The sequence below is a fragment of the Ptychodera flava genome, chromosome 5 (assembly GCF_041260155.1).
Source record: "Ptychodera flava strain L36383 chromosome 5, AS_Pfla_20210202, whole genome shotgun sequence".
NCBI lineage: Eukaryota > Metazoa > Hemichordata > Enteropneusta > Ptychoderidae > Ptychodera > Ptychodera flava.
Genome location: NC_091932.1, coordinates 26,347,527 through 26,371,093, shown reverse-complemented (window position 1 = coordinate 26,371,093; position 23,567 = coordinate 26,347,527). Strand labels below are relative to the sequence as shown.

At 38.1% G+C, this 23,567-nt stretch overlaps 1 protein-coding gene across 1 annotated transcript; it reads right to left on the bottom strand.

Annotated features, from left to right (window-relative positions):
• Nucleotides 1–872: 872 nt before the first annotated feature.
• On the bottom strand, nt 873–18,587 carry LOC139133383 (uncharacterized). The gene is made up of 14 exons (XM_070699941.1): nt 18,315–18,587; nt 16,751–16,803; nt 16,374–16,507; nt 15,414–15,475; nt 12,713–13,612; nt 11,427–11,663; nt 9,236–9,389; nt 8,365–8,452; nt 5,339–5,410; nt 3,914–4,140; nt 3,493–3,724; nt 3,199–3,268; nt 1,978–2,053; nt 873–1,199 (listed from the first exon to the last, which is right to left on the bottom strand). The coding sequence occupies exons 4-9, from the start codon at nt 15,423–15,425 to the stop codon at nt 5,386–5,388; spliced, it is 1,416 nt and encodes a 471-aa protein (XP_070556042.1). The 5' UTR covers nt 15,426–15,475; nt 16,374–16,507; nt 16,751–16,803; nt 18,315–18,587; the 3' UTR covers nt 873–1,199; nt 1,978–2,053; nt 3,199–3,268; nt 3,493–3,724; nt 3,914–4,140; nt 5,339–5,385.
• Nucleotides 18,588–23,567: the final 4,980 nt, after the last annotated feature.

Sequence of the window (23,567 nt, the reverse complement as noted above, 5' to 3'; positions counted from 1 at the left end):
ATTGTTGTTGTTTAGTGCTAGAGTAGCCAACAGTTAAGTGTGCAATAATACTTGTTTTATTGTAATTTAAATGGGGCGGATTCGAGGCTGTGCCTGATATCGTGGGAACGAGGCTACCCTTGAGTATTCATTGTTAGCTTTGACCCTCGAGCGTTCCCCCACCCTCCCACCCAATGACCATATGATTTACAATGTAAACTGGTGAATCATCAAAATTTAGTTTAAATCTGAAGCCGAACATTCAAAACAGAAAGTGACTTTTTTCGCTTGAATTACAGATACATGTAAACCTTTAATATCACACTGGGCTGAGCCCACAAGCTGGCACAGCTGTGTAATTTCAAGAAAGTGACAGTCCATTTTAATGTCTGCTAAAGAGTAGTTTTGGAGGGAGGTATTTTTCAGATACTCCTCTTACTCACAGGCATTTATAGCCTTTGGGCCGGCTTGCTACACATGTGGCAGCTTGCTGAGATTGATTACTCAATGCGCTGCAGTACTGTATTTTGTGCCACAGCAATGACCCTTGACACAAGATGATTGCCAGCATGAAGCACATGCACAGCTGATGCTATCAAACGGAGTGATGTTTAATCTCCAACAAAAATATATCAACGCCTATTTAATTCGTTTTCATTTCTTTTCGATGAATTTGTTTTTTAACTTCACTGCTTGGAAACTGAATCTTCTTCAAATTAAAAACTATTGAAGCTGGGCCATGACATACGATGATACTATCAAATGAATCATGTGATTGCAATGGTTGCTGCCTTACCGCCCAGAATTTTGTTATCATCATACAGGAGAGATGTATGCATATCAGTGAGTCGCTGGTGGCCGTCTTTGGCAGCTTGCTGCGCAAGCTAATAACTGTATAATGGCTTGAATATATATGATTGAAAATGTTTCCTATAAACAGGATGAGCTCTTCACTGACATCCAATTGTACAAAAAATAGTTGCAAATATCTTCTATAAAGTACACAGTGAGATGAAACACAACCGAAAACCATCACGAATGAGCAGATGTTGAAAGATGCAAATGCTAAAACTTTGGGAAGACATCTGTATTTCTTTTGTTCAAGCATCCAGTAAGGCAATAGTTGATAATATTCAAGCTTTGAATGATCTTTCAAAAGCCACAACTTCTGTGCCGTCACCCGCAATATCCAGTGCACCCATCAAAGGTGAAGGTCTTTGCTGTAAATGAAAGATAACATTAGAATCCTGGGTAGAGCTATATTTTTATCAGATCTGTTGACGCATGTTTACAGTGGTTTGCTTTGAAGCATTGGCATTATGCGAAGGTGACATATTGTCTAAATTGAGGTGTTGCCAACACTGTCAGGTGTAAATATCAGCTGAGCAGTAATTCCAGTCCACCATGGGGAAATCAACTCTGCCAAAGTTGGGGCATTGTCTTGCAGCAGGTCAGATGTACCGGTAGTCAAAAGAACTACATGTACACCTGAAAGCAAGTGATAAGACTTGGACAGTGCTTGGATATATGTGGTACATAGACTACAGTACGTCTGACCTCCTGCTTAACAATGTTTCACCTTTTGTAGAGTTACCGCTTAGCTGTTAATTGCACCAAACAGTGTTGGCAACACCTCGATTTAGACAATATGTCCAGTTCGTCTAATGCCAATGCTTCAAAGCAAACCACTGTAAGTATGGTATGTTAAGTTCAATGGGAACCTACCATTTCACAGGTGTCCATACCTAAGCATGCAGTTTCATAATTATATATATTTGAAATTTTATCTATTCAAGAATCGATCTATCTCCGCCAAATCACGCAATCACACACTTCAATATCTAACACTACCTGAAGGATGGCAAAGTCAGGCTTTTAAACACTGACATATCCCTTTCAATATCAATTTGTTTTTCAGACCTATCATTTTCCATAGCAAATTTTGGTCTCTGTACTGTCAAAGGGAGCTGGAAGAGGTAGCCATTTTATTTATTTTACCTAGTAGCTTGTTCCTGTGCCGGCATAACAATCTTCTACAAACGTCTCCGTCTTAATTGTCGTGAGTCTTCTTTGCCTGCGGGAATTGGTACATTAAAAAGTTCAAAACTTGCAAATATTTGTCATGAATATCACGCTATCTTGTTTATAACATAATAAAAGGATGTCTTGAAATGTATACAAATAGGAAAGATGCATAGAAACTAACAACTTGTTCCTGCAAATGTTATTGTAAGAATATTTCAATTGAAATACATGATTGTCAATATTTGTTAATTATTATACACCTGCCTCTGTAAACCTATGGTGTTTCTTTGTACAGTAAGTTTTGGTAACAGAGGACGCTGAGTCCATTAACTTTGATGACGTAACTTTACGCATTATTGGACACTATATGACCTTTGACCTTGTAACACATTTACTGCATCACAGAGAAAAACAAGAGCTTTCAAATTTTTCACAAAAAATATACATGTGAACATTCAGTACTTCACGCTGTGAGTAATTGTCGATACAAAACTTGTGAACTTGAATGAAATTATGCTGCTGAACTACAATTTCTACACTGTGCACTGTGCTACCTACATAGGTTGAAATTTTGTTCTGTGTGCACACTGAACACTGAACATGTTCCGAGTCTTCTCACGATCACTCGGTGAAGTGAATGATCCGCATCCTAAAAACGCTTTAATTTCAACTTTTTCTGTTAATATTGGACTTAAAAGGACAAAGTCCGCCATTTTTTCATGTTTGATACGAGATACTACTTGTATTGTTTGACATGTTGAAAGATACTGAATGAATGGGTGACCTTGCATATATGCAACTCCGGTTTTAGACACGGTACATGAAATCATCGCAAAAATGAATTAATAGATTAATGGTCATGACCATTAATTCATTTTTGCGATGGTTTCATTTAATTTGTCTAAAACCGGGGTCGAATATATGCATGGTCACCCATTCATTCAGTAAGTAGTATCTCGCATCAAACAAAATTCATGAAAAAATGGGCGACTTTGTCCCTTTAAAAGGTGTAGAATATTAATAATAAGGTTATTCACAAAATACTGGAATTCATATCCTGGTACATAGTACACTTCGATAAAGTCCTACACGCTATGGGTCTCTGTGAATACCTCCACTGCACGATGTACTCAGACATAAATCCCAGTATTTTGTGAATCACCTTATATTATTGTCAATATCCTACTAGCTTACCTTTTACTTTCCTGCAAGCAATCTTCGTCATCGTCACTTTCATCATACGACCCTGGGTCATCGGTCAGACCTTTGACAAAACAATAGTTAATATTACAATCTGGACTAAAATGAGGGTACGATGTATTTGAGCACAACTATTTTGTTGAATTCTTAAACTTCACTGATAACTTCTAATCCACCATGATCCCCTACAACATTTTACCTTTGACTTTGTTCCTATACTGGCCCTTTGGTGGTCTTTTATGAGGTAATGAAATGATCTGCTGTTGAAGATAAACGAATTGAACTTACGTTTGCGTCTTGTTGGAGTCTTCTTAATGATACTAAAGAGTTGTTTTATGTCTGCCTGTATCTTCTCTATGGATTCCTGATGTTGAGCTTTCATAATTCTCAGTTCATTATTCAAATGATGGATATCATGAATATACTGTGTTTCATCCAGTGCCATTTCATTAGTTGTTTGCCTGACAGTGTCATCTTCAGCTTGACTGTTTGTCATGTCATTCGGTGCATTAAGTCGTTCCTGTGAAATGAAAATGAAAAGGCAAACTAAGGGATCTGTCAAAAACTTTCAAGAATATTTATCCATATACATAATATGCCATTATGAATCTAATAACTTCGTACCTGCAGATAAATATCAAGTGAAAGACGGCATGCAGTATTTCAGAAACAATTGCAGAAGCACTTGTGATAAAAGCAGGAAACTTACCTTGCTACGTACAAGATAAACTTTCTTAATTATTGATGACAGACTTATTGTGTCGGTGTATGGTTTCTTCCGCCTCCCTTTCAAAAACAATGGTTTGTAGCCATTTTTTCCAGGTTCACACCATTGAACGAATGCACTTTTTCTTGAAACCGATATAATCTTGCCGAACCACATGTCATCACCACCATCAATTTGGATCAGGTCACCTTTCTGATAAGTCTCTGCATCTGTTAAAGACAATTTATTATAAAGATTTGATGACAAATTTCGGCCAATCTTGCCCAAGGAAGAGTTAGTAGCTAATGCAGTAAAGAAATGGATGAGACAAAGGCTTTTGTGGTTTGGGTAACTGTGATTCTGTATTGGTTGTCCCACTTCCAAGATGTGTTACGTTGAACCTGTAATTACAGCCTGACAATTATAGTGATGTTCAGTTTTTGCTGAAAAGATAATCTTCATTTACCGATGATACCTCTCGGAATTATTCAATTGCTTTAACAAATTCCACTGTCACATCCCCCACACTATTAAGCAACAGTTGCATTCTCTGCATACATGAATTCATTTGTATGAGAAGTTTATCTAATTTTCACAGTTCCATTCAAGTTTTTCTTCCTTGCCAACCCTCCATTTTGCTGTCTTCTTCAATTCCTTGCTACAAGAAAAGGCACAACATGATCTTGGATATGTACATGAGTATAAAACATAGCGTCAATGACAATTGGCTCACATTTGGTTCGATGTGGCAGGCCACAGTGAGTATACTTGACTAAGTTTACCCTTGGGAACATGCATGCCAAGTTTAAAAGCAATAAGATAAGCAATTTCAGAGAAATGATTTTTTGATCAAAAATAGGGAAAATTGCCACAAAAATACAAATACAAAAATTTTACCACAATTTGAACAAATTTAAAGAGGTCAAACCTAGGATCATGCACATGAATTTTCAAGGCAATGGAACAAGCACTTTCAGAGAAGATTTTTGACCAAAAACATGGCAAAAATTGCCCTACAATTCAACTATCAAAATTTCATCACAATTTGAACAAATCTGACTAAAGTCACCATAAAGGAACTGCATACCAAGTATCGATGAAATCTAGCCTGAGGTTACAGAGTTTTTGTTATTTGCAGGATTTTTCCTTTTGTGCATAGTGTTGATACTGACATGTTCATTTTAACAAATTCACATCTCCATCTCTGGGTGCACCTGTACACCGAATGCTAAGATGGTAGGTGCTGCAGTTTTGGAGTTTTTGATGTTGACACACATACTAACATACATATACCGGTATACATGTACGTACAGATGCCACCGACCAAGCATAAGCTCTCTTTGGTATATATCCATACGCCAAATGTGAGCTAAAAGAGAGAAAGTGATTCACTTAGTGGTAGAAATGTTTTGTTGTTAATGCGGTTACCTTTTTCCTGTGTAAATGAAATGGTCGATGGGATCTCTTTTTCTGTGTCATTGATCTGAATTCCTTCTTCTCCTGTAAACACAACAGAAAAGCCTAAACAATTATACATTTACTTGTCTGCCCTTGCTAAAATATGTTTACAAAGATAAGCGATAGGGCTGTGTTGCATTCTTACCCGGCAAAATCATGTCCTTGCAATAACCAGTAAATTCCTGCATTATTCAACACTCTGCCTATAGTGCGCTCTACATTCCTTGAACTGTTTTTTATAGCCTAATCAAATGTCAAACGAAAAATTCTGACACATGCCTACTGTGACAGGCAGTGATTGGCAAAATCATCATAATTTTATATGTAGAACGGGCCTACCGGTATACTTGCTTATGCAGATAATTTTTTCCTTCAATTCCTTGCCACAAGAAAAGGCACAACATAATGTGTAGGATATTTACATGAGTATAAAACATGGCGTCAATGATACTTGGCTGACATTTGGTTTGATGTAGCAGGCCATGGTGAGTACACTTAACTAAGTTTACCCCTGGGAACATGCATACAATGTTTCAAAGCAATTGGACAAGTGATTTCAGAGAAAATGTTTTTCTGACCAAAACGGAAAAATTTCCACAAAAATACGAATGTGAGAACTTCACCACAATTTGAACAAAAAGGTTAAACCTAGGATCATGCACATCAATTTCAAGGCCATGGAATGAGCAATTTCACAGAAGATTTTTTGACCAAAAAATGGCAAAAATTGCCCTTACAAAATCAACTATCAAAATTTCATCTCAATGTGAGACTAACTAAAGTCACCATAAAGAAACTGCATACCAAGTTTCAACAAAATCTAGCCTGGGGTTACAGAGTTTTTGCAATTTGCAGGATTTTTTCCTTTTTCACCTCATTTGCATATTTTTGATACTTTATATTCATTTGAACAAATTCACATCTCCATCCCTGGGTGCACCTGTACACCAAATACTAAGATTGTAGGTGCTGCAGTTTTGGAGTTTTGATGTGGATGGACTTAAATTTGCACATACTAGCATACATATATACATACGTACAGACGCCACCTACAAAACATAAGCTCTCATTGCAATATTTCATGGTACTCTTAAACTACATGTATACACCCACAAATAATATATTGTTATTATTTGCTGGTGTAAAGATTGATTAGGGTCTACACAAACGGAAAATACATGTAGCTCTCGCACTTTGTTTATGTGAGTGGTAGGCGAGCGGAGTGATTGCTTTCCTCAAAACATAAGGTCTGGTGATATCTGTCTGTGGGGGACTGAAGTTGGTAGTTCACATTTTTAAAAGAGATTTAAGCACACTCTGCCTGTGCAGTAATAATAACAACATAACTGTAATGACAAAAAATACCGTCAAGGACACTATGTGCTCACATTTGGTTTGAATTGGTCCATTCGAGAAATATTTAAACCAGGAAAAACAAGAATGACAAATGCAAATAAGGTCTCCAACTTAGGTACTGGAGGTCATCTTTAGGAACATGCATATCAACTTCTATAGCGACGGGAGAAGCAGATCCTAAATAAGCAAATGTCAACAACAAAAAACAGAGAAGGCTTGATAAAAAGAAAAGGTGGGAGTGGGCAAAAAATGCACAAGGGATCTGGTAAAAAAGTAATGCTGTATCATCGATCTTCTAGACCCTACCCCCTCCTGAATATCAAATGTTCCACCCCTTGGTATTACATAAGACCAATGACAGGAAGTACATTAACAACCTTGGAGATCTTTAATTAATGCCATGAGTGTTATCATTCTAATGTAAACAAGACTTACATGTAAGTTAGTTACAGATAGTGAAATGCCTTCCACTGTGGGCAGTGATTACAACATCTGGAATTATCCTGGATCCAAATTTCTCATCAGTTCTTGTATGTCTTACATAGAAAAGTTGCAAAAATTGGTCCAAAATGAAAAAAATCACCTCAGCTTTGCTTTCTGGATCAAATTTTCCTACAAATTGGTACCAAATATGACAAAATTATGTTCACAGCCTTCAAAATTGTCTCACAACATATCCTGGGTTGGTGTAGGTCATTTAAGGTCACAAACTGAGAAAAGTACCAAAAATATACAAATTTTGGGGTTTCCCAACACTTTGAGCAGAAAATTTATCTAATAACCACTTTCGGGACTTTATACCAGATTACAAGGCTATCAAACAAGGGACTTTACACCAAATTACAAAGCTATCAAACAAATAATGTTGAGACAAAGTTTTCTTGACCAAAAATGATAATATTGTCTTAAAAATACAATTTTTTATATTTCAGGACAATTTCCACATATCTAACTATTGTCATCTCTGTATGTCTGGGTACCAAATATGAAAGCTGTCTGTCCAGGGGTTTTAAAAAGGAAATACTGTCTAAGATTTTTTGACCAAAAATGACAAAATTGCACAAAAATAGTAATTTTCCCAATTTTGTCATAATTTCAACAAATTAGAAGAGTAACACCCTTGCAAAGAGACAACCCAAATTTGAGAGCGATTGGGCTGGCGGTTTCAGAGAAGAAGAATTTTTACTGAAAATGAGAAAAATCACAAAAAATTCAGCAAAAATACAAAATTAAGGATATCTTCACAATATTCATAAAACTGTATAAGGTTTACCTAAGGTACTTGCACACAAATTTTCAAAGCAATAAAAAAAGCGGTTCTTGAGTTATTAATTCTTAACCATTTTCACATTTTGTAAGCTCATTTGCATAATTTTGGCAATGCAGACTTCATTTGAACAAAATCCCATCTATAGCCCAGGATGCATCCACACACCAAATACCAAGCTGAAACGTGCAGCGGTTTGCGTGTTTTTGATGTTGACGGACATACTGTACATACATACATACATACATACATACATACATACATACATACATACATACATACATACATACAGGTACATACATGTACATACATACACACATACATACAGACGCCATCGACTTCAGCCTATACGATAAACTCACATTGGTAAAACCAAATGTGAGCTAAAAGGGAAATTGTAAAGGGGTAATTACCTGCCACGTCATCACTTGAATTTGTGAGAGCTCTTTGTCTCTTGAGTTCTGAGAATACAGAATTACAAATAACAGCTATACTTGTAATTGTTGCATTGATTCACATTGACACTTCATTTAGATATTTCTAATATTCTTCAAAGATATTCCTCACACGGGAGTGTCTCTACAGAGTGTCTCTACAGACACTCTCTCTCTCTCTGATTGCATTACATAATCAAACATTTAGCAGTTTCTGTAGCACTTCTTTCTATTTCAAAATATTCAAAAGCCATTTATCCGAGTGCATATGAAAGTGCTTAATTACACAAAATATCTATAAATGTCAATACAAGTTTGCTTAATGGTCAATTAGTGTATTCTGTTTGAAACTACTTCTATCATGTGTCATACAAAATACATTCAAGTCTTACAGTATTGAGACCCAGCAAAAAATCCCTCATTACAGATTTCAATAGAAATTAAACTGTATACGTACACACCTTTCAACCATCAGTTCTATTTTACATATATACGTACATACATACATATGTTCGTAAGTACGTACTGAATGTATGCATGTGTAGATACTTAAAATTCATCCATACATACATTTACATACATACAGTACATACATACATATACATGTTCAAGTATGTGTACATATATACATATGTACATGTACATATACTGGTACTTACAAACATACATACATACATACATACATAAATACATCCAGTCATACATAGATGCATACAATATTACAAACAGCTATGTTTCTATGTGAACAATAAGACACACATTTCAGATCTAATCTTACATACAGTAGCATATATGTTGGTGGACTCTTACCTTTAATAGCTTTGATCAGTTCATCACCAGTAATCTCTTCATCTATTGTACGGCCATGCTTCACTCTTATTGCCCTTAATGGAACGTTGACCAGTGACTGACAGGTGAGGTTCAAGTTGTTTGTGGCATCGACTGTCAAAATACCTGTGTCTGCCTTGTTTAAAATAAAAAGAACTGCTGTTATGACAGGGTGAAACCATTATTCAGTGTGTTTTGAGGTTTGACTAGTTTGAGAAGTTTACTGCTTACAAGTGTAGTTTCATTTTGAGAGTCTCTTTTCTGTCGATTGCCTGAATATACATGTATATGTATTAAAATGCTGCACTGGCAAAATAATAATGATAAATTGGCTTTGTGTATCTCTCTGGTCATCAATATGTAAGATTTTAGTCAATGGAGCTCAAACAGACACAGACTGGCAGGTCTTTATTATCTATGAAGATGTACAATCAGTGGATGTTTGACCCTTCAAGAGTTATGTAGTGTAGTAAAGGATGATGCCCTTAGGTTGGCATATATATATATATATATATATATATATATATATATATATATATATATATAAATTGCATAAACTAATTATATGTTGCACAAACTAATGGGAAAAGTTATACGGTATGTATATAAACGTTTTAATAATTTGCAGTGTAGAGTGTAGATACAATCAGATGTAGTGTGCTTTTATCATTAGTTTTTGCATATACCGTATGTATATAAATATTTATGTGTGTGTGTGTGTGTGTGTGTGTGTGTGTGTGTAGAAAGAGAGAGAGAGATATATTGCTCACACATTTAATTCAGATCATCTCATGAAAAACTCTGTTTATATTGAGCACCAAGCTCCATAACAATTTTACAGCAAGGGCACGAGTTATCGGAACACCAAATTAGGTAATTACCCAGCAACTTAGCTGAGCACTTTGCAATTTGACCTGGCATTTACCTAAACAAGAGTCTTTTTATTGTCTGAAGACTGATAATATATCCACCAAACCCAGCAGGCAGCTCCCACTGAGTCAACTGATATGCCTACACTGGAACAACCATTTTCAACTGGCGTCTAGTTCATGGGAAAATTGTGAAAATGGGGAATAAATATTATGATGTAACACAATCTATTGTACTCATTTTGTGTCCTGGGCCTGAACCTGACAGGTTTTGCCTCTGTATGTTATTTGGAATTGAAACATCGCAGCATCTCTTGTAAATCTAGAGTGTACAAAACTCGTCAAATTTACCACCTTCCATGAGCTCACCACCGACGTTGATGGAACAGTCCATTTTTACAATATGATTGGATGGTTGCTCTGACAGTCAGTGTTTCTTCAATGTATGTAATTGTGATTAAAAAACTGGTAATAACATGCATCTATACAAAAACAGGACACAAAATGACAGCGGCAAATCATGTTTTACACTTAACAACATTTTATTCCGGCCCTTCAAAACTCTCCCCATCAACTACATGCAGCTGCCGGTCAAAAATGTTTTTTGCAGTGTAGGCATATCAGTTTACTCAGTGGAGGAGCTGCCTGCTGAGTTTGGTGGATATCTTATCAGTCTTCAGACCATAAAACAGACTCTTGTTTAGGTAAACGCCAGGTCAAATAGCAAAGTACTCAGCCAAGTTGCTGGGTAATTACCTAATTTAGTGTTCCAATAACTCGTGCGCCAAGCTCCATAACAATTTTAAAACAGAAAGACTGTCATTTCTACTGGTGGACAAATTATTGTGCTTCAAGTAATGCTGTGAATATTTCTGAGCGTGCGTACCCTAGTTCTTGCTTAAATGCCTTTCACTCCTATCAAGTGAAAACAAGATACTCACGGTTATGCATTCACTAAAACTTTACTGTAAATGACAGGGCATTGAAAATACTAAATTCTTTACAAAACAGGTATGAATATAAGCGACACAGCAACAGAGTTGAGTAACTCCTTTAGTTTTAGTTGGACGGAAGGTAGCATGAGGAAGTATGGGAAAGCAACAAATTTTAAAGCACGCAAACTTTACGAAATCTTCAAGTCTTCTATCAGTGATATTTTCTTTGCTGTAGATATTGTCTGTGAAATCTTCTATGCTATAAAGCTATTTTGAGTATATGAGCTTCCATTAAAATATGTCGTAATTAAAGTGACATACTGTAAATATCAAAACAGTCAGAAATCTTCAAATGATGTTTATACTCACTGTGTCCTTCAGTTTTGAATATCGTGCCCTCTCACGCAATTCTGGGAATGTAATTTCGCCTTCGCCCAGCTCCCGAATCAGCTGAAATTTAGTTGCTTGGTCAACTCCATTCAGGACGTCAAATCTTCTGGCTTTAAATGTTGGGTTCTGCACGTAAAATTTGTACAATAAATCCCATTGTTCCTTGTCAAACTTGGCAATTTTCTTAATTGTTGACATTCCGTCGTGCTGCGATTTCTGAAGAAGATACAAAATGTTATCATCATTGTGCAAAAAACACATTTAGAGAGATTTGGCTGGAATGTAGTGGTGCAATAACTTAAAGTATATTCTGAATATCCCTCTGGTACAAATATCCGGACTCTCAATTTTTTCAATACCGTTCTGGCATTGTGGAGACTTTTTTATTTAAAAGCTCTTGGAGTAAGAACAATTTTCATCGTTGTAGTTTTTCGAAAATCAAAAACGTTATTTTTCCCTATGACGGTAACACAGGGACACAAGGCAGCTAATTTGAATTTCAAATATTACTGAATGTTAGGTAAATTTTCTTTAATACCAAACTTTCTATGGTAACCCAAAATTTTTATTGTTTTGGTAAGAAAATGGTTGAAAGGTTCCTTGAGGAAAGTTTGATCTAAAGTTTAAGTCTTTCAGTCTCAAGGCATACTACCTAAAGGTAATATAGTATTATAAAATTTAAGCAATCAGAACCTGTGCACATAGTAGAGTTTCAGACCATGCCTTGATCAAACTTAACTCCCCCTTATCGGTATGCTTTTCCTCTCATACAAGGAGGTATTAGCTATCCACATTATTGTTTGTAAGTACTGAAAGTGGCACTTCATATTTTATGCCTATCAATGACCGAAGGTGGTAATAATGGCAGTGTCTGCAGCAAGGTGCTAGTCTGATATCTGTTATTTGGCCCACAACAAATTACAGCTGTAGGTCTCTAAAAAGGCCAGATCAACAGACTTGTCAATTGTTGTCCACCATTCTTCTTATTGTCCATTGTTATTCTAGAATCCTGGAACACTACGTTCACCCAATTTACTTTTTGTATAAAAATATTACAAGGAAACTGTAAAAAAAGTTAATCAATGTAAGATTGTTAATCCCCAAATCTGAGTTAAGCCCCTCATATTGTTGCAGCTAATTTTAACATTGGCAATTTGCTTCAAAGTGTCTACTTGAATAGTAAAATGCTTCACTTTTTGACTTCATATTCCCTTTTTTGTCCAATGAAACAAGAACTCATGCACTTTTTGATGATAAAGTCCTACCGTTGTTAAGTTGAAGGTTCTGTGCACTCTATCTGTCCACATTTTGTTGGGTGCTGGAGTTGGCTGGTCTTCTGAAACACCATTCATTGCATACAACAACTTCCGACAAAAGCAAATTTTTTCTAAATCCGTTGGGCCTTGCGTTTTTGGACTTAAAGGCTCGGTGATTCCGAGAGTTAGGCACTCCACATCTGTGAGTCCTGCGTACAAGTGTACTTTCAGTGTTTCAAACCTTTTATCGCCTGTCTCTCTGTAGATTTCTCTGTATGCTCCCAATGTGTCGTTCCCGTCGATTATATAAATTTTGTATTTCGGCAATCTTTTGGCACTATATTGTCGGCTGTCTTTACACTGATTAGTATCTATTACTCCTGACAACGGGCTTTGTTGCCAAAGCTCAAAATTATCAACAATGTCAAGCTTGAGCATTTTCATGAACTGTTCATCTATTCGTCTTGCCATTATATTCTCCGGTGGATGGAATAATTGCGATTGATGAATTTTCAGTAAACCGATATAGTTCGCCGGAAAAACAGAGGGTGACGGCCATTTCATTTGGTTGGTGGTGCTTTCCTCTGTAGCAGCAGATCTAGATGAACTAGGAGTTTCGTGACCGGATGACGAGTGTAAGTTTGGCTGAAACGAGTGACCGCCATTCTCATTGCTGACATCAGATTCACTATCTGTGCTGAATAAAGACAGATAGGCATCTGTATCGTTATCTGTTATTTCTTCCCTACTGTCGCTGTAATCCAAGTTGTGAGCATTGCTTCTTCTATGTTGCTTGTAAAAATCGACGACTTCCTTGTTGCTCTTGAATGTTTTGTTTGGTGCAGATTTTTTGGGCAAAAACGTTGTCGCTGGTAATTTGTATGGCTTTAGTTTGCCAACTACCTCCACCTGAAAGTAAGAATTCGACATTCATTATTTTACATAATTGTCCGACTTAACTGTGCAAGCTTTTGTTGAGATATAAAAACTAAATGATTATATTATCCTTGGTTATTTTGTCGGTGGCTTTAAAAAACTTTTTCCATGGATCAATGACTGTGTGCTTTTCTCCTGGTCTTGCTTTATAGATCTCATTTGCTTTGCTGACACAATTTAAACTATCAGGATGAAGTGCGCCATTAGGGGAAGGGAGAGACATGTCAATGAGCAAAGCGATGTTGTCGCTTCGCAACTCAATGCTAAGTCACACTCCCCATCGCATGCGGCACACTTTACTATGATTATTACGCCATTGTGAAGTGACTGAGGTCTGGAAGGTGAGACTGTTATTCTCCTTGAACCATGCTGAAATGTCCAGTAGTCTGCTGACTTCCAGGTACACGTCATTGCGATGGGTGCGGTTGACAAATGAAGACTAGTTCTGACGTCACTTTAAATTTCAACGATAACAAAAGTGACTGTCAGTAATGTAAGAAGTAATTTAAAAGTGACTTGTGAATGTCTTGCTATCACTGATGCAGAACATATTGGTTTTGATTCTTCGATATCCAAGTATTTCACTGGTTGTTCAGGAAAGAAATTTAAAGTATCTAGCCTCTTTTCAAAACCACGGCTGTGGAGCATATTTGTTTATCATATAATTTTTCTAGTACTACCCAGTCAGTCTGCTTTCCAGAATGTTGTATTAAACTCTGATCATGTATGCTAGAGAAGAGGTAGCAGGTAGTGTATAAACCTTACATCTTGAGACTTTCACACATTTTTTACACAGTTGATCTCTACTCCATAGAAAAAATAGTGTTGACACACCAGTTTTCAACTTTTGTATTCTCACAAGGAACAACTGGACTTTTTTGGCCTAATTCACCCATAGGTGGGACGGAACTAATAAAAATTTAACTTGCTCATAATCCTCCCTGGCTACTTACAACTACTGAGCCGAGTGAAGCAGGGCTACACTGACTAATACATAGATCATAGAAAATCATATTTCTAGGATCTATGCTCTAGCTGACTGTGCATACATGTAGATATGTATGTAGATGAATGTGTTATATGCATGTGTGTGTGTGTGTGTGTGTGTGTGTGTCTGGCTGTATGTATGTGTATACATTTATGTATGTAAGTACCTACGCACGAGTTGAAATCATCATGGCTACACTCATGCATACCTGTGTATCCATGAGTGTTGGATTTGTAGGTACATGCATACTGTTTCATCTTGATAGGGGGGTATTGGGGATTCCCCCTCTGTTGATATGATGGCACCGCCAGTAATTTGTTGCAGGGGAACCAGCCCTCCCCCCCCCCCCATGAAAATTGAAATGGTGCCAGTCACACCTTAAAGATACAAAGTAGAACATATGAATTGGTGCAACTCCACTAAATTTTCTGGTAAAATTTCCTGTTGATGCCATCCTCGATGAAACACTGATACTAAACCCATCTTATTTCACTGCACACCTGTAAAAACGTGTTTTAAATGTATAAACTCATTATTTTTCATTTGGCACCTCACATATCAGAGAGAGTCTAGGGTTCATCGAGAGTGGGAAAGAGACAAAGGACAAAGCGAAATGACATATAGAGGGTTATTCAGTAAGGATCCCCATACAGTTTTGATCTTTCTGTCAGACTCATATCGGTATCACAGAGGGATAATGGAATTCTCTACTCCTAGCTACCCTCTGTTTGGAGGATTATTTAATACTTGGCAAGAAAGAAGTTAGACAGCGTAGACCACACTTACTTCAATACACATTAAACAACCAGACTGTGCACAGGTAACCACAGACTTAACTGAGCCAACGACTGAAAAAACAAACACAAAAAATAGTACGTTAAAATCGTAGGAACTTCTGGAAGCTTTACAACATGTTAATAATACCGGTAAAACGTTTGAACAAATCCCTGTGAAATTATAGTTAATGTTCCCTCATAACAGAAAATAAGCGGCTCACTTGTCTCCAGCGATTGATAATGTCATCTACCGGTATGCTTCAGATCATGCCAAATTATGTCTGACCATTCATGTTTTTGCTTTGAATGCTGAATTCAATTTTTGTGTGTCTGCCTTTTAACTTGCCATTTTTATCATCAGCACGCCAAGAAGAAGCGTGTGTGTGTTATTTAATTTTGTCATATAGTATCCATGCGGAGAAAAAATTACAAATTCATGGCATCCCTCTGCTCTAAGTCTATACATACATGTGTAAGTTTGGCATGGCATTGATCCATAGGGACCAAACAACACCAATTTCATTGATTGTTGTTTCATGGCCACCAGTCCAAAAAATTACAATTTATTAGAAGTCCCTCACAAGGACCCTAAGTACAAGTTTTCGATCACCACTGCCCTCTTGGCTTTGCATATCATGATCAAGTCGTCCTCAGTGGGAAACACCCCCTTGAGACATGTGATGGATCATGGCTGCATGTATTCATTGTGGTTATATATAACCTAGTATTCAATGCAAACGATCAGCTGGTATTAGTATATAGTACTACTACACATTGCTGCGGATCCGTAGCCCTACCACTCCCTTTGCTGGTTGTGTTGGGGGAGTGGGCCCCACTCCCCGGCACAACCAGCAAAGGGAGTTGTAGGGCTACGGATCCGCAGCAATACTACACAATGCTAGTACGCGCAATAATTAGATTTTAGTACAAAGGAAACGTCATATTTGTTACTATGACAACGTCATCCTACCTTTATCACGTGTCTCTGTTTTAATCACAAGTTCTTCTGTTTTGGCGCGAAATGCAAATGACCATTTCCTTGTCTTCGCCACGCCCCTTTCTTTCCTCCAGAATGAAATTTCTTGCCAAGAACACACATACGTTCTACAAACATAATATGATGTATGTGATTGAGGTGACAATTACATAATACATGTACTTCTACACTGTTCATGTTACAAGCATATCCCGGCTGAAATATAAAAGACGGAGTTGTCGGCGGGCATCTTTGGAAGTTGACAATACATGTAATTAGAGCCAAATGTTGCTTCTACAGTACAGGGACTGTCATTTACTTCTTCATGCAACATCAAATAGACAACCGTAAACAATTTAAAGTGTACTTGCCAAGTTGTGGGTGCTCAGCCATACTGATTTCTTCAAAGCGTAAGACTTCCAAACTTAAAGCGCAGTGGTCGTCGCGCTGCGCGTGCGTGATTTTTTTGTTGATAAACATAAATTTTTGTAAACATAAGTCTTCTCAACTTCAATAGGAGTGAGATGGGAGCAGTCCCCAACTTTGTTAAGGCCTTTGTAAGACTCAACATCATGCAATAGTAAAATATTAAGATCGGAAACGAACTTCAGTGGTGTATTTCTATCTATAAACTCGTGTAGAGCTACGAACATTGGGACACTACACTCAGCAAATTATGTCGCTGAGTTTACTGTACGCAGACACAGTATTCAAAAAGGTTTGATCGCGCGCGATCACGCTGGTTGTACACAATGCTATGTACAGTACAGTGAAAATACATAACTAAAATGATCAACATTGCCTATATATGTAGACCAGCAACAAGCACAATGCCTACCACAAAAATTACACTCAAGACCATGATCGGCAAGCCAGAGCAGGACACGGGAGATGTTGTTGGGAGACGGTCACCGCGTTGACGTACACGGATATAGAGAATCCGGTCCCACAACGTACCGGCCGGCCCGCGACGACTTGGCCCACAACCAACTGTTGATCACCATGTCTTACTTCTCATAGTATTACGTGGTAAGAAATAGTAAAATGACAGGAAACAATAGACAAAACGAGCGGGTTTTCGCGGCATTTGGCAGGAAAATTGCATAGACGTATCGAGAGATCCTGTGCCCGGTCCTGTGCACGCGCGCGGTCATGGCAGTGATCCAACCGCTACCTGGTGTAGGCCTACCGGTGCTGGGCAAACTTCGTTGTTGTACCTCCTGATTGCCAGGTAGGTCTGAAACCTCTTTCAAGTGAGATAAACCCCACATAACAAGAAGACCTATGAAAGGTCCTTCGCTTGACTTGATACCTGTACTCCGAATTCTCGTTTGCACCCCAAAACGGGGTAAACTTTGTAGTTGAGTTGGATTCTCCACAGCCGAGTGTAGCGCGCCATATACCCGGTTTGACACGGACGTTCATACAGACCACGGAACGGAACAGATGTAGAGATGCTTCTTGCTGCAGCGGGCATTGCTCTGCGAGCTGTAGATTTCTGTAGTTTGAGCCTGTCGAGCCTCTTGAAATGAAAGCTCTCGTCCTTGCTAGCGATGTCGAAAACTAGAGCCCAGTCGTTGATAGTCTGTTGGCGTATACATGCGTACTTGCGTACGTCTAGCTCTATGGCTCGAGCGATATCAGTAGCCGAGCCCCATTCAACTGATTAAAGAAAATCATGAGCAAGTATGATCTCAATCCAGCGTGCAATTATTGTTCAATATTCAGCAGATATTTAACTTAGATTAATTGACCTTTAATTGCGTGTTACATTTGGTTAGTTGGTATGCTTGTGACAGATCAGCCGCCATTTTAACAATTAGCGGCAATATAGCAAACATTACAATCAACCCGTAACATGTGCGGCGTTCTTGGATTTGTTTACAACAGAGGGGGACCCCCTTAGGAGGATGCGCAGCGCGACGACCACTGCGCTTTAATCTTGGTACTACGCACACAATACTCTTCGTCCGCGAGTGATACGGACCCGCAAGGAAGACAGTGGGTCTTGATTTTAACACATCAAGAGGAGTGAATGAACTCACATCACGGCTCCTTGCTTGATGACATGTAGCTCGCTGTGGCCTTCTTCTGCCCTGATTTTGAGTTAGCCAGATCGTTGAGGGCACATCAAAGAAGTTAAGTAACACATGTACGTGTTATAGAGTAAAACACAGTCCTTCAATCCTGCACTGCAAGGGAGAGAATACGGCTCGGGATATGCAGCTTGAGCGGACGTATAGAAATTTGCATAATTCAATAGGCTGCAGAGCCTCGTTCTGAATGTAAACAAGCAATATGTCGGAATACACGTCGTTCGAGCGACTTGGTCGTGAAAATGGGCTCGAAAGCTCACAAATATGATTATTTAATGCGAAATGGAACATGCTATGAGGTAATGTACACTTTTGAGAGTAATTTCATCGTATCTATGCATGATAGAAATAAATACTAATGATAATTGACAACTGAATTCGTACGTTGCAATGATGGTTTTATACCTCTCGCTGTGTGCTATTTTTAGACTGTGACCCGAAACACACTGATACAGGTCTTGAACAAAAATAATACTTGTTGTGTCAAACCACTTGCTATTGAACAACGCTTGTGACAAGTTTCGTGAATTTCTGACAGTGCGCATATATTTGCGGCATGATTTCATGATGCCATGTATGCGCTGTTAGTGTTACCGTACAAGGCCGATCGTACAGCCCAGTGTACGCGTGTACAGCGTACAACGCTATGGCACTGAAACTCGCCTTTATGCTATCGGACTTCAGTCAACATTGACGAGTTGAAACATGGTAACTGAACAGTGATATACTACCCGTTACCAGTGAAAAGGAAAACTGTGACAAATCACGGTCACTCAAATCCACTCTTACAACGATATTATTATCTTGAAAGGCTGAGGGGTCAGTAAAATCAGGCGTGGGAATGTCCGACCACCACATCCTGCATCGACTCCAAACAGACAGACACTGACAGTTGACAATGACCGAATACAAGAGAAGTCGGCCAGTACAGTATGCACCCTATTAGAATATATGCTCCATATTAGTGTTTCTTTTTTTGAAGTCTCACTTAAGTTATATACGAAAGCGATCTAAATGTCATTCATAAGATGAGCGTAATGTTTGCAAACTTCACAGATCACAGTTCAACGCACGTATGGGTAAAATTAAAGATGGCGGTGTATCGCGATCGTGGTAGCGAGTTTTGCAGTCTTCGTCATAGTTACACTTGAAGTTCGTTAAAAAGTCATAGGAGATGGCGAAGCAACTTAGTTAAGAGTCATCAAGCCATGAATTTTACTGAAGAAATGGCATAATGTTTGCCTGAACTTTAATACGGTACGCGCGCGATCTGCAGAAACACGGAGGCAGACCGTACATGTTTTGCAGGGTGGACGTGGGAGCTCTTCGACTTTGAGTTGTTTTCTGAATGTTCGTAGTACCCGGTAGTATTAAACCGACAAAATAACAAAAACTATGGTAGTAAAAAGTTAAAATTGTTTGGCATATTCAACTGTGAAGAGGATGCGTATGCAATCATATTGCTTTGTTGCGAGTGGCAGACTTCTCCTGGCCGAGTCCCACTGCACTGGCCGAGTTGGTCAGCACCATCGGCGCTGGCCGAGTTCGCAACTGCCCGACTTCTCCGGTTACCCAATGGAATATTGGTAGCCAATGCCTACGAGGACTACCGCGAAATTGTAACCCAAGCATCAAATATAAATATAACATAAGTTGGATTGACAACAGTAAAATATGTGATATTGTGCAATCTTTGGGCCTAAACAATTTGTAAAGGGTGAGCAAGGCGTCAGCGGAGTGCAACACGTTCCTCACTATAAGCGGCCATCTTGTCTTCTGATGGCGGGACGGTGTACAACCTACACGAGGCCAAAGCAGTGATTTGCAGGGCATGAACAAGAATAAAACTAAGTTAGGGGGCTTAAATAATGATTAGACTGTCTAACTATGTAAAAATATTCACAAGAATCAGCTGTGCATGTAGTTGCGGCAGCTCAAAAGTAGGCCTATGTTTAGCGAGCCATAGATCGACAATACACACATAGCACCAAAAGTAAGCCGTAGAAGTTGATAAAAATTCATAGGCACAAACTTAACTGCTTTATATGACCATAGAAACGTCTCTGACATCGTTTGTTGGGAAAAAATGGGCTGAAATTGCCCCCCAAAAAACAGGAAAAATCACACTAACGGTCAAGTAGAACAGCGCCCTCATCACTTCCATTTGAACGAAATTCTAATATAAATATGCAAATAGGGGTATCTCCGCTCAAGCTGTATGCGCTCGACCTCAATATCACGATGCGTTTTCAAAACACAGAGCGATCACGTGACTTGCTATGGATGGCGCCCTCAGACATCTACCTTGGAATGGCGGGGAAAATCACAAGTAGCCAGGCCATAACCAGTGTTTTTATGATTCCATGAGCATTTCTCTTTTTGCCGACTCCAACAGAAACGAAGAAGACACGTGAAGATTTAATTTTTGTGAAGGAAAAAAATGGATACCAGTGAAATCATTTTACTAAGAATCATCCTACCACCGACCTAGTTTTGAAGTTTGTTAGCAAAAAGTAGCTTGTTCGTTAGACCGTGGCCCCAGTCGCTTGACTTTCTCGGGCGTACGCAGCAATTCCTGGCTGAAGGCCATTGTGTTTACCAAAAGATCTACGCAACAGATTGACAGAGTTTATTGTTTCAATTTAGCGATCCCGTCACTACTAACGCGCGACAGTCCGCTGAAATTTATTACTTCAGTTTGCTCTGTTTTGATACTATTTGAATTTAGGCCAAGGAAAATAAAAAGTTTGTTTTTCATCCTCGCGCGCGTCAATTTAGGCCCGCCGCGTCAACCTTTTTTTCTGCTTATGAGGAAATAAAATAAATAACTAAATACAAAAATGCGCCACGATAGTGGATAACACAGTGCTGTAACAGAACTGTAAAGAAAATAACTGACACTAACATTCCATTCAGAACTGTGCACATAAAGCTGTCAAAACTGTGCATTGCTGCACTAAAATTCAAACCGCAGAACTGTTGCTTTACAAAAATACTAAAGCAACACTGCAGTACATTTATTTCTGCGTGTATTCCTATGCATGCTATGTTATTTTCATGGGTTTTTTCGTGTTCTTGTTGGTTGCAGAATAAAAAAATAATGAGAGAAATAAAACCGCGTCAAATCATTTTGGAATATGTCTAGGATGAGAAACAAACTTTTATTTTCTTGGCCTTATATATAGTCACGGACTTTTTGCAGGTATACTTACATTCCGAAGTGCCGTTTATCCCTACAAAAAATATGAAAGACATTGTTGGCTTTTATGACTTTTAAATTTTAAATTTATTGAGATTGACATCTAATCCGTAAATAGACTCGCTACTCGCGCAAAAAGTAGACTGACAACCATATCATTGATCATGTATCTTTGTACCTTTATGGTCTTATTTTACTGCAACAATGATGTGAAGTTATTCTCGTATTCGTTTTCGTATCCGTACTCGTTGATGAAGATTTATAATAATGCAGAAGTTTCGCTTTTGTCACAATGGTAATAATGCTTGTTAGATCGTTGGCGGCGCTGTTAATATTTCTTTAGATTGTTTGGGGGGCTGATACTGTAAAAGGAAATAATAATTTAATTATTGGACTTTAAAAGTGTCAAAAAGATAGAGTACTGTGGTGTCGCTGTCACTTTCCGTCCGACAGAGCTCGACCTGAGGATGTCAAGTACGACGAAGGCAAGTGGGATAGAGAGTAATAGCTTTCCCAGAAAACTATTCCTTGTCACTGTGGAAAAGAAAGACACGGAAAACCTACTACCACAGATACAGAAGTGAATAAGGTTAGAAGTAATATTTAAACTATCGTCTACTGGATCCACTTTTCTTCAGGCTTGCCTCATTTCTTCATTCCTAACTGTATAGTTAGCAGCAGTTTTGTGCACGGGTTAACGTTTGATTGAATTACGTCCCACAGCTCATATTTTGACTGTCAAGAAAAGAGTTTCAATATTTGAGAGGTACCTTAAACTCACTGTGACCCATGTCCCATATGCATTATAGACATCAGAATCGTTTGCAGCAGAATTTTCCTTCATAAGTTCTGGTCTTTTGCATGATGCCATCGCTTTAACTTCAATCGTCCCATGGCCAAATACAGTCATTTCTGTAATGACTGATATTAGGTCAGGCCAAAGTAATTAAATTCTTTGTTTTGCGTTCCCACCCGCTTAGGTTTGTAAGGTTTTCATGAAAAACGCACACAGTGTATTTGAATAGGAAATTTTAGGACATGACCGCTTAGCTTTTCTGAACTAAAATTTTGTTACAATTTTTTATTTGCTGCAATCAAATTACATTGTGTTAATTTGCTTGTGTATGTTTTCCAACCGCTTAGACGCGTACCTTTTCCCATTTAGAGTGGACGCAAAACAAGGAATTTAATTACTTTGGCCTCATTGTTTCGTTTATACTATCTGAATCTGACAACCGAGTGTATGAGATTAGCAATTTGATGATTGCTATATTTATTTCAAATACAATAAAAATTATTTCCGGATTACAAATACGACTGCAATTGACTGACTCTTTCCCACAACATACATCGTTCGTGAAGAAAACCTAAGACGTGACCGAACAGAATTGAAGCCGTTGAATTTACTGAGGACCGACAGAACAAAATGTGAAATTATACACAACGACCAGAAGAGTATCATCTGTCTCCTTTCCTTCTTTTCCTGCCATATAGGCTTCAGTAGTTATGGCTTAAAACATTTGATGAAGATTTATAATAATACAGAAATTTCGCTTTTGTCACAATGGCATGCTGTTAGATCGTTGGCGGCGCTGTTAAATGTCTTGGTTTCAGAATGAACTCATATGAAGAGTAAATGCGCATTTCATATTGTTTTCAAAATGGACCAGGAACACTTCCCTGTCAACGTGCATTCTACATTTCATTCAGAATTATGTCTGCGTACAAGTTATAAAACATAATAGCGTATTTCCACAATGTACATCGAGACAGGCGATCCACTTGCTCTGAAGTAAATATTCCGTCTATATCCAGGCTGTCTTTCACCCAGTTTAAGCAATGTAATTATTGCTTCGACAAAGTTTGTGTATGATGTGTGATAGTAAGTGTACA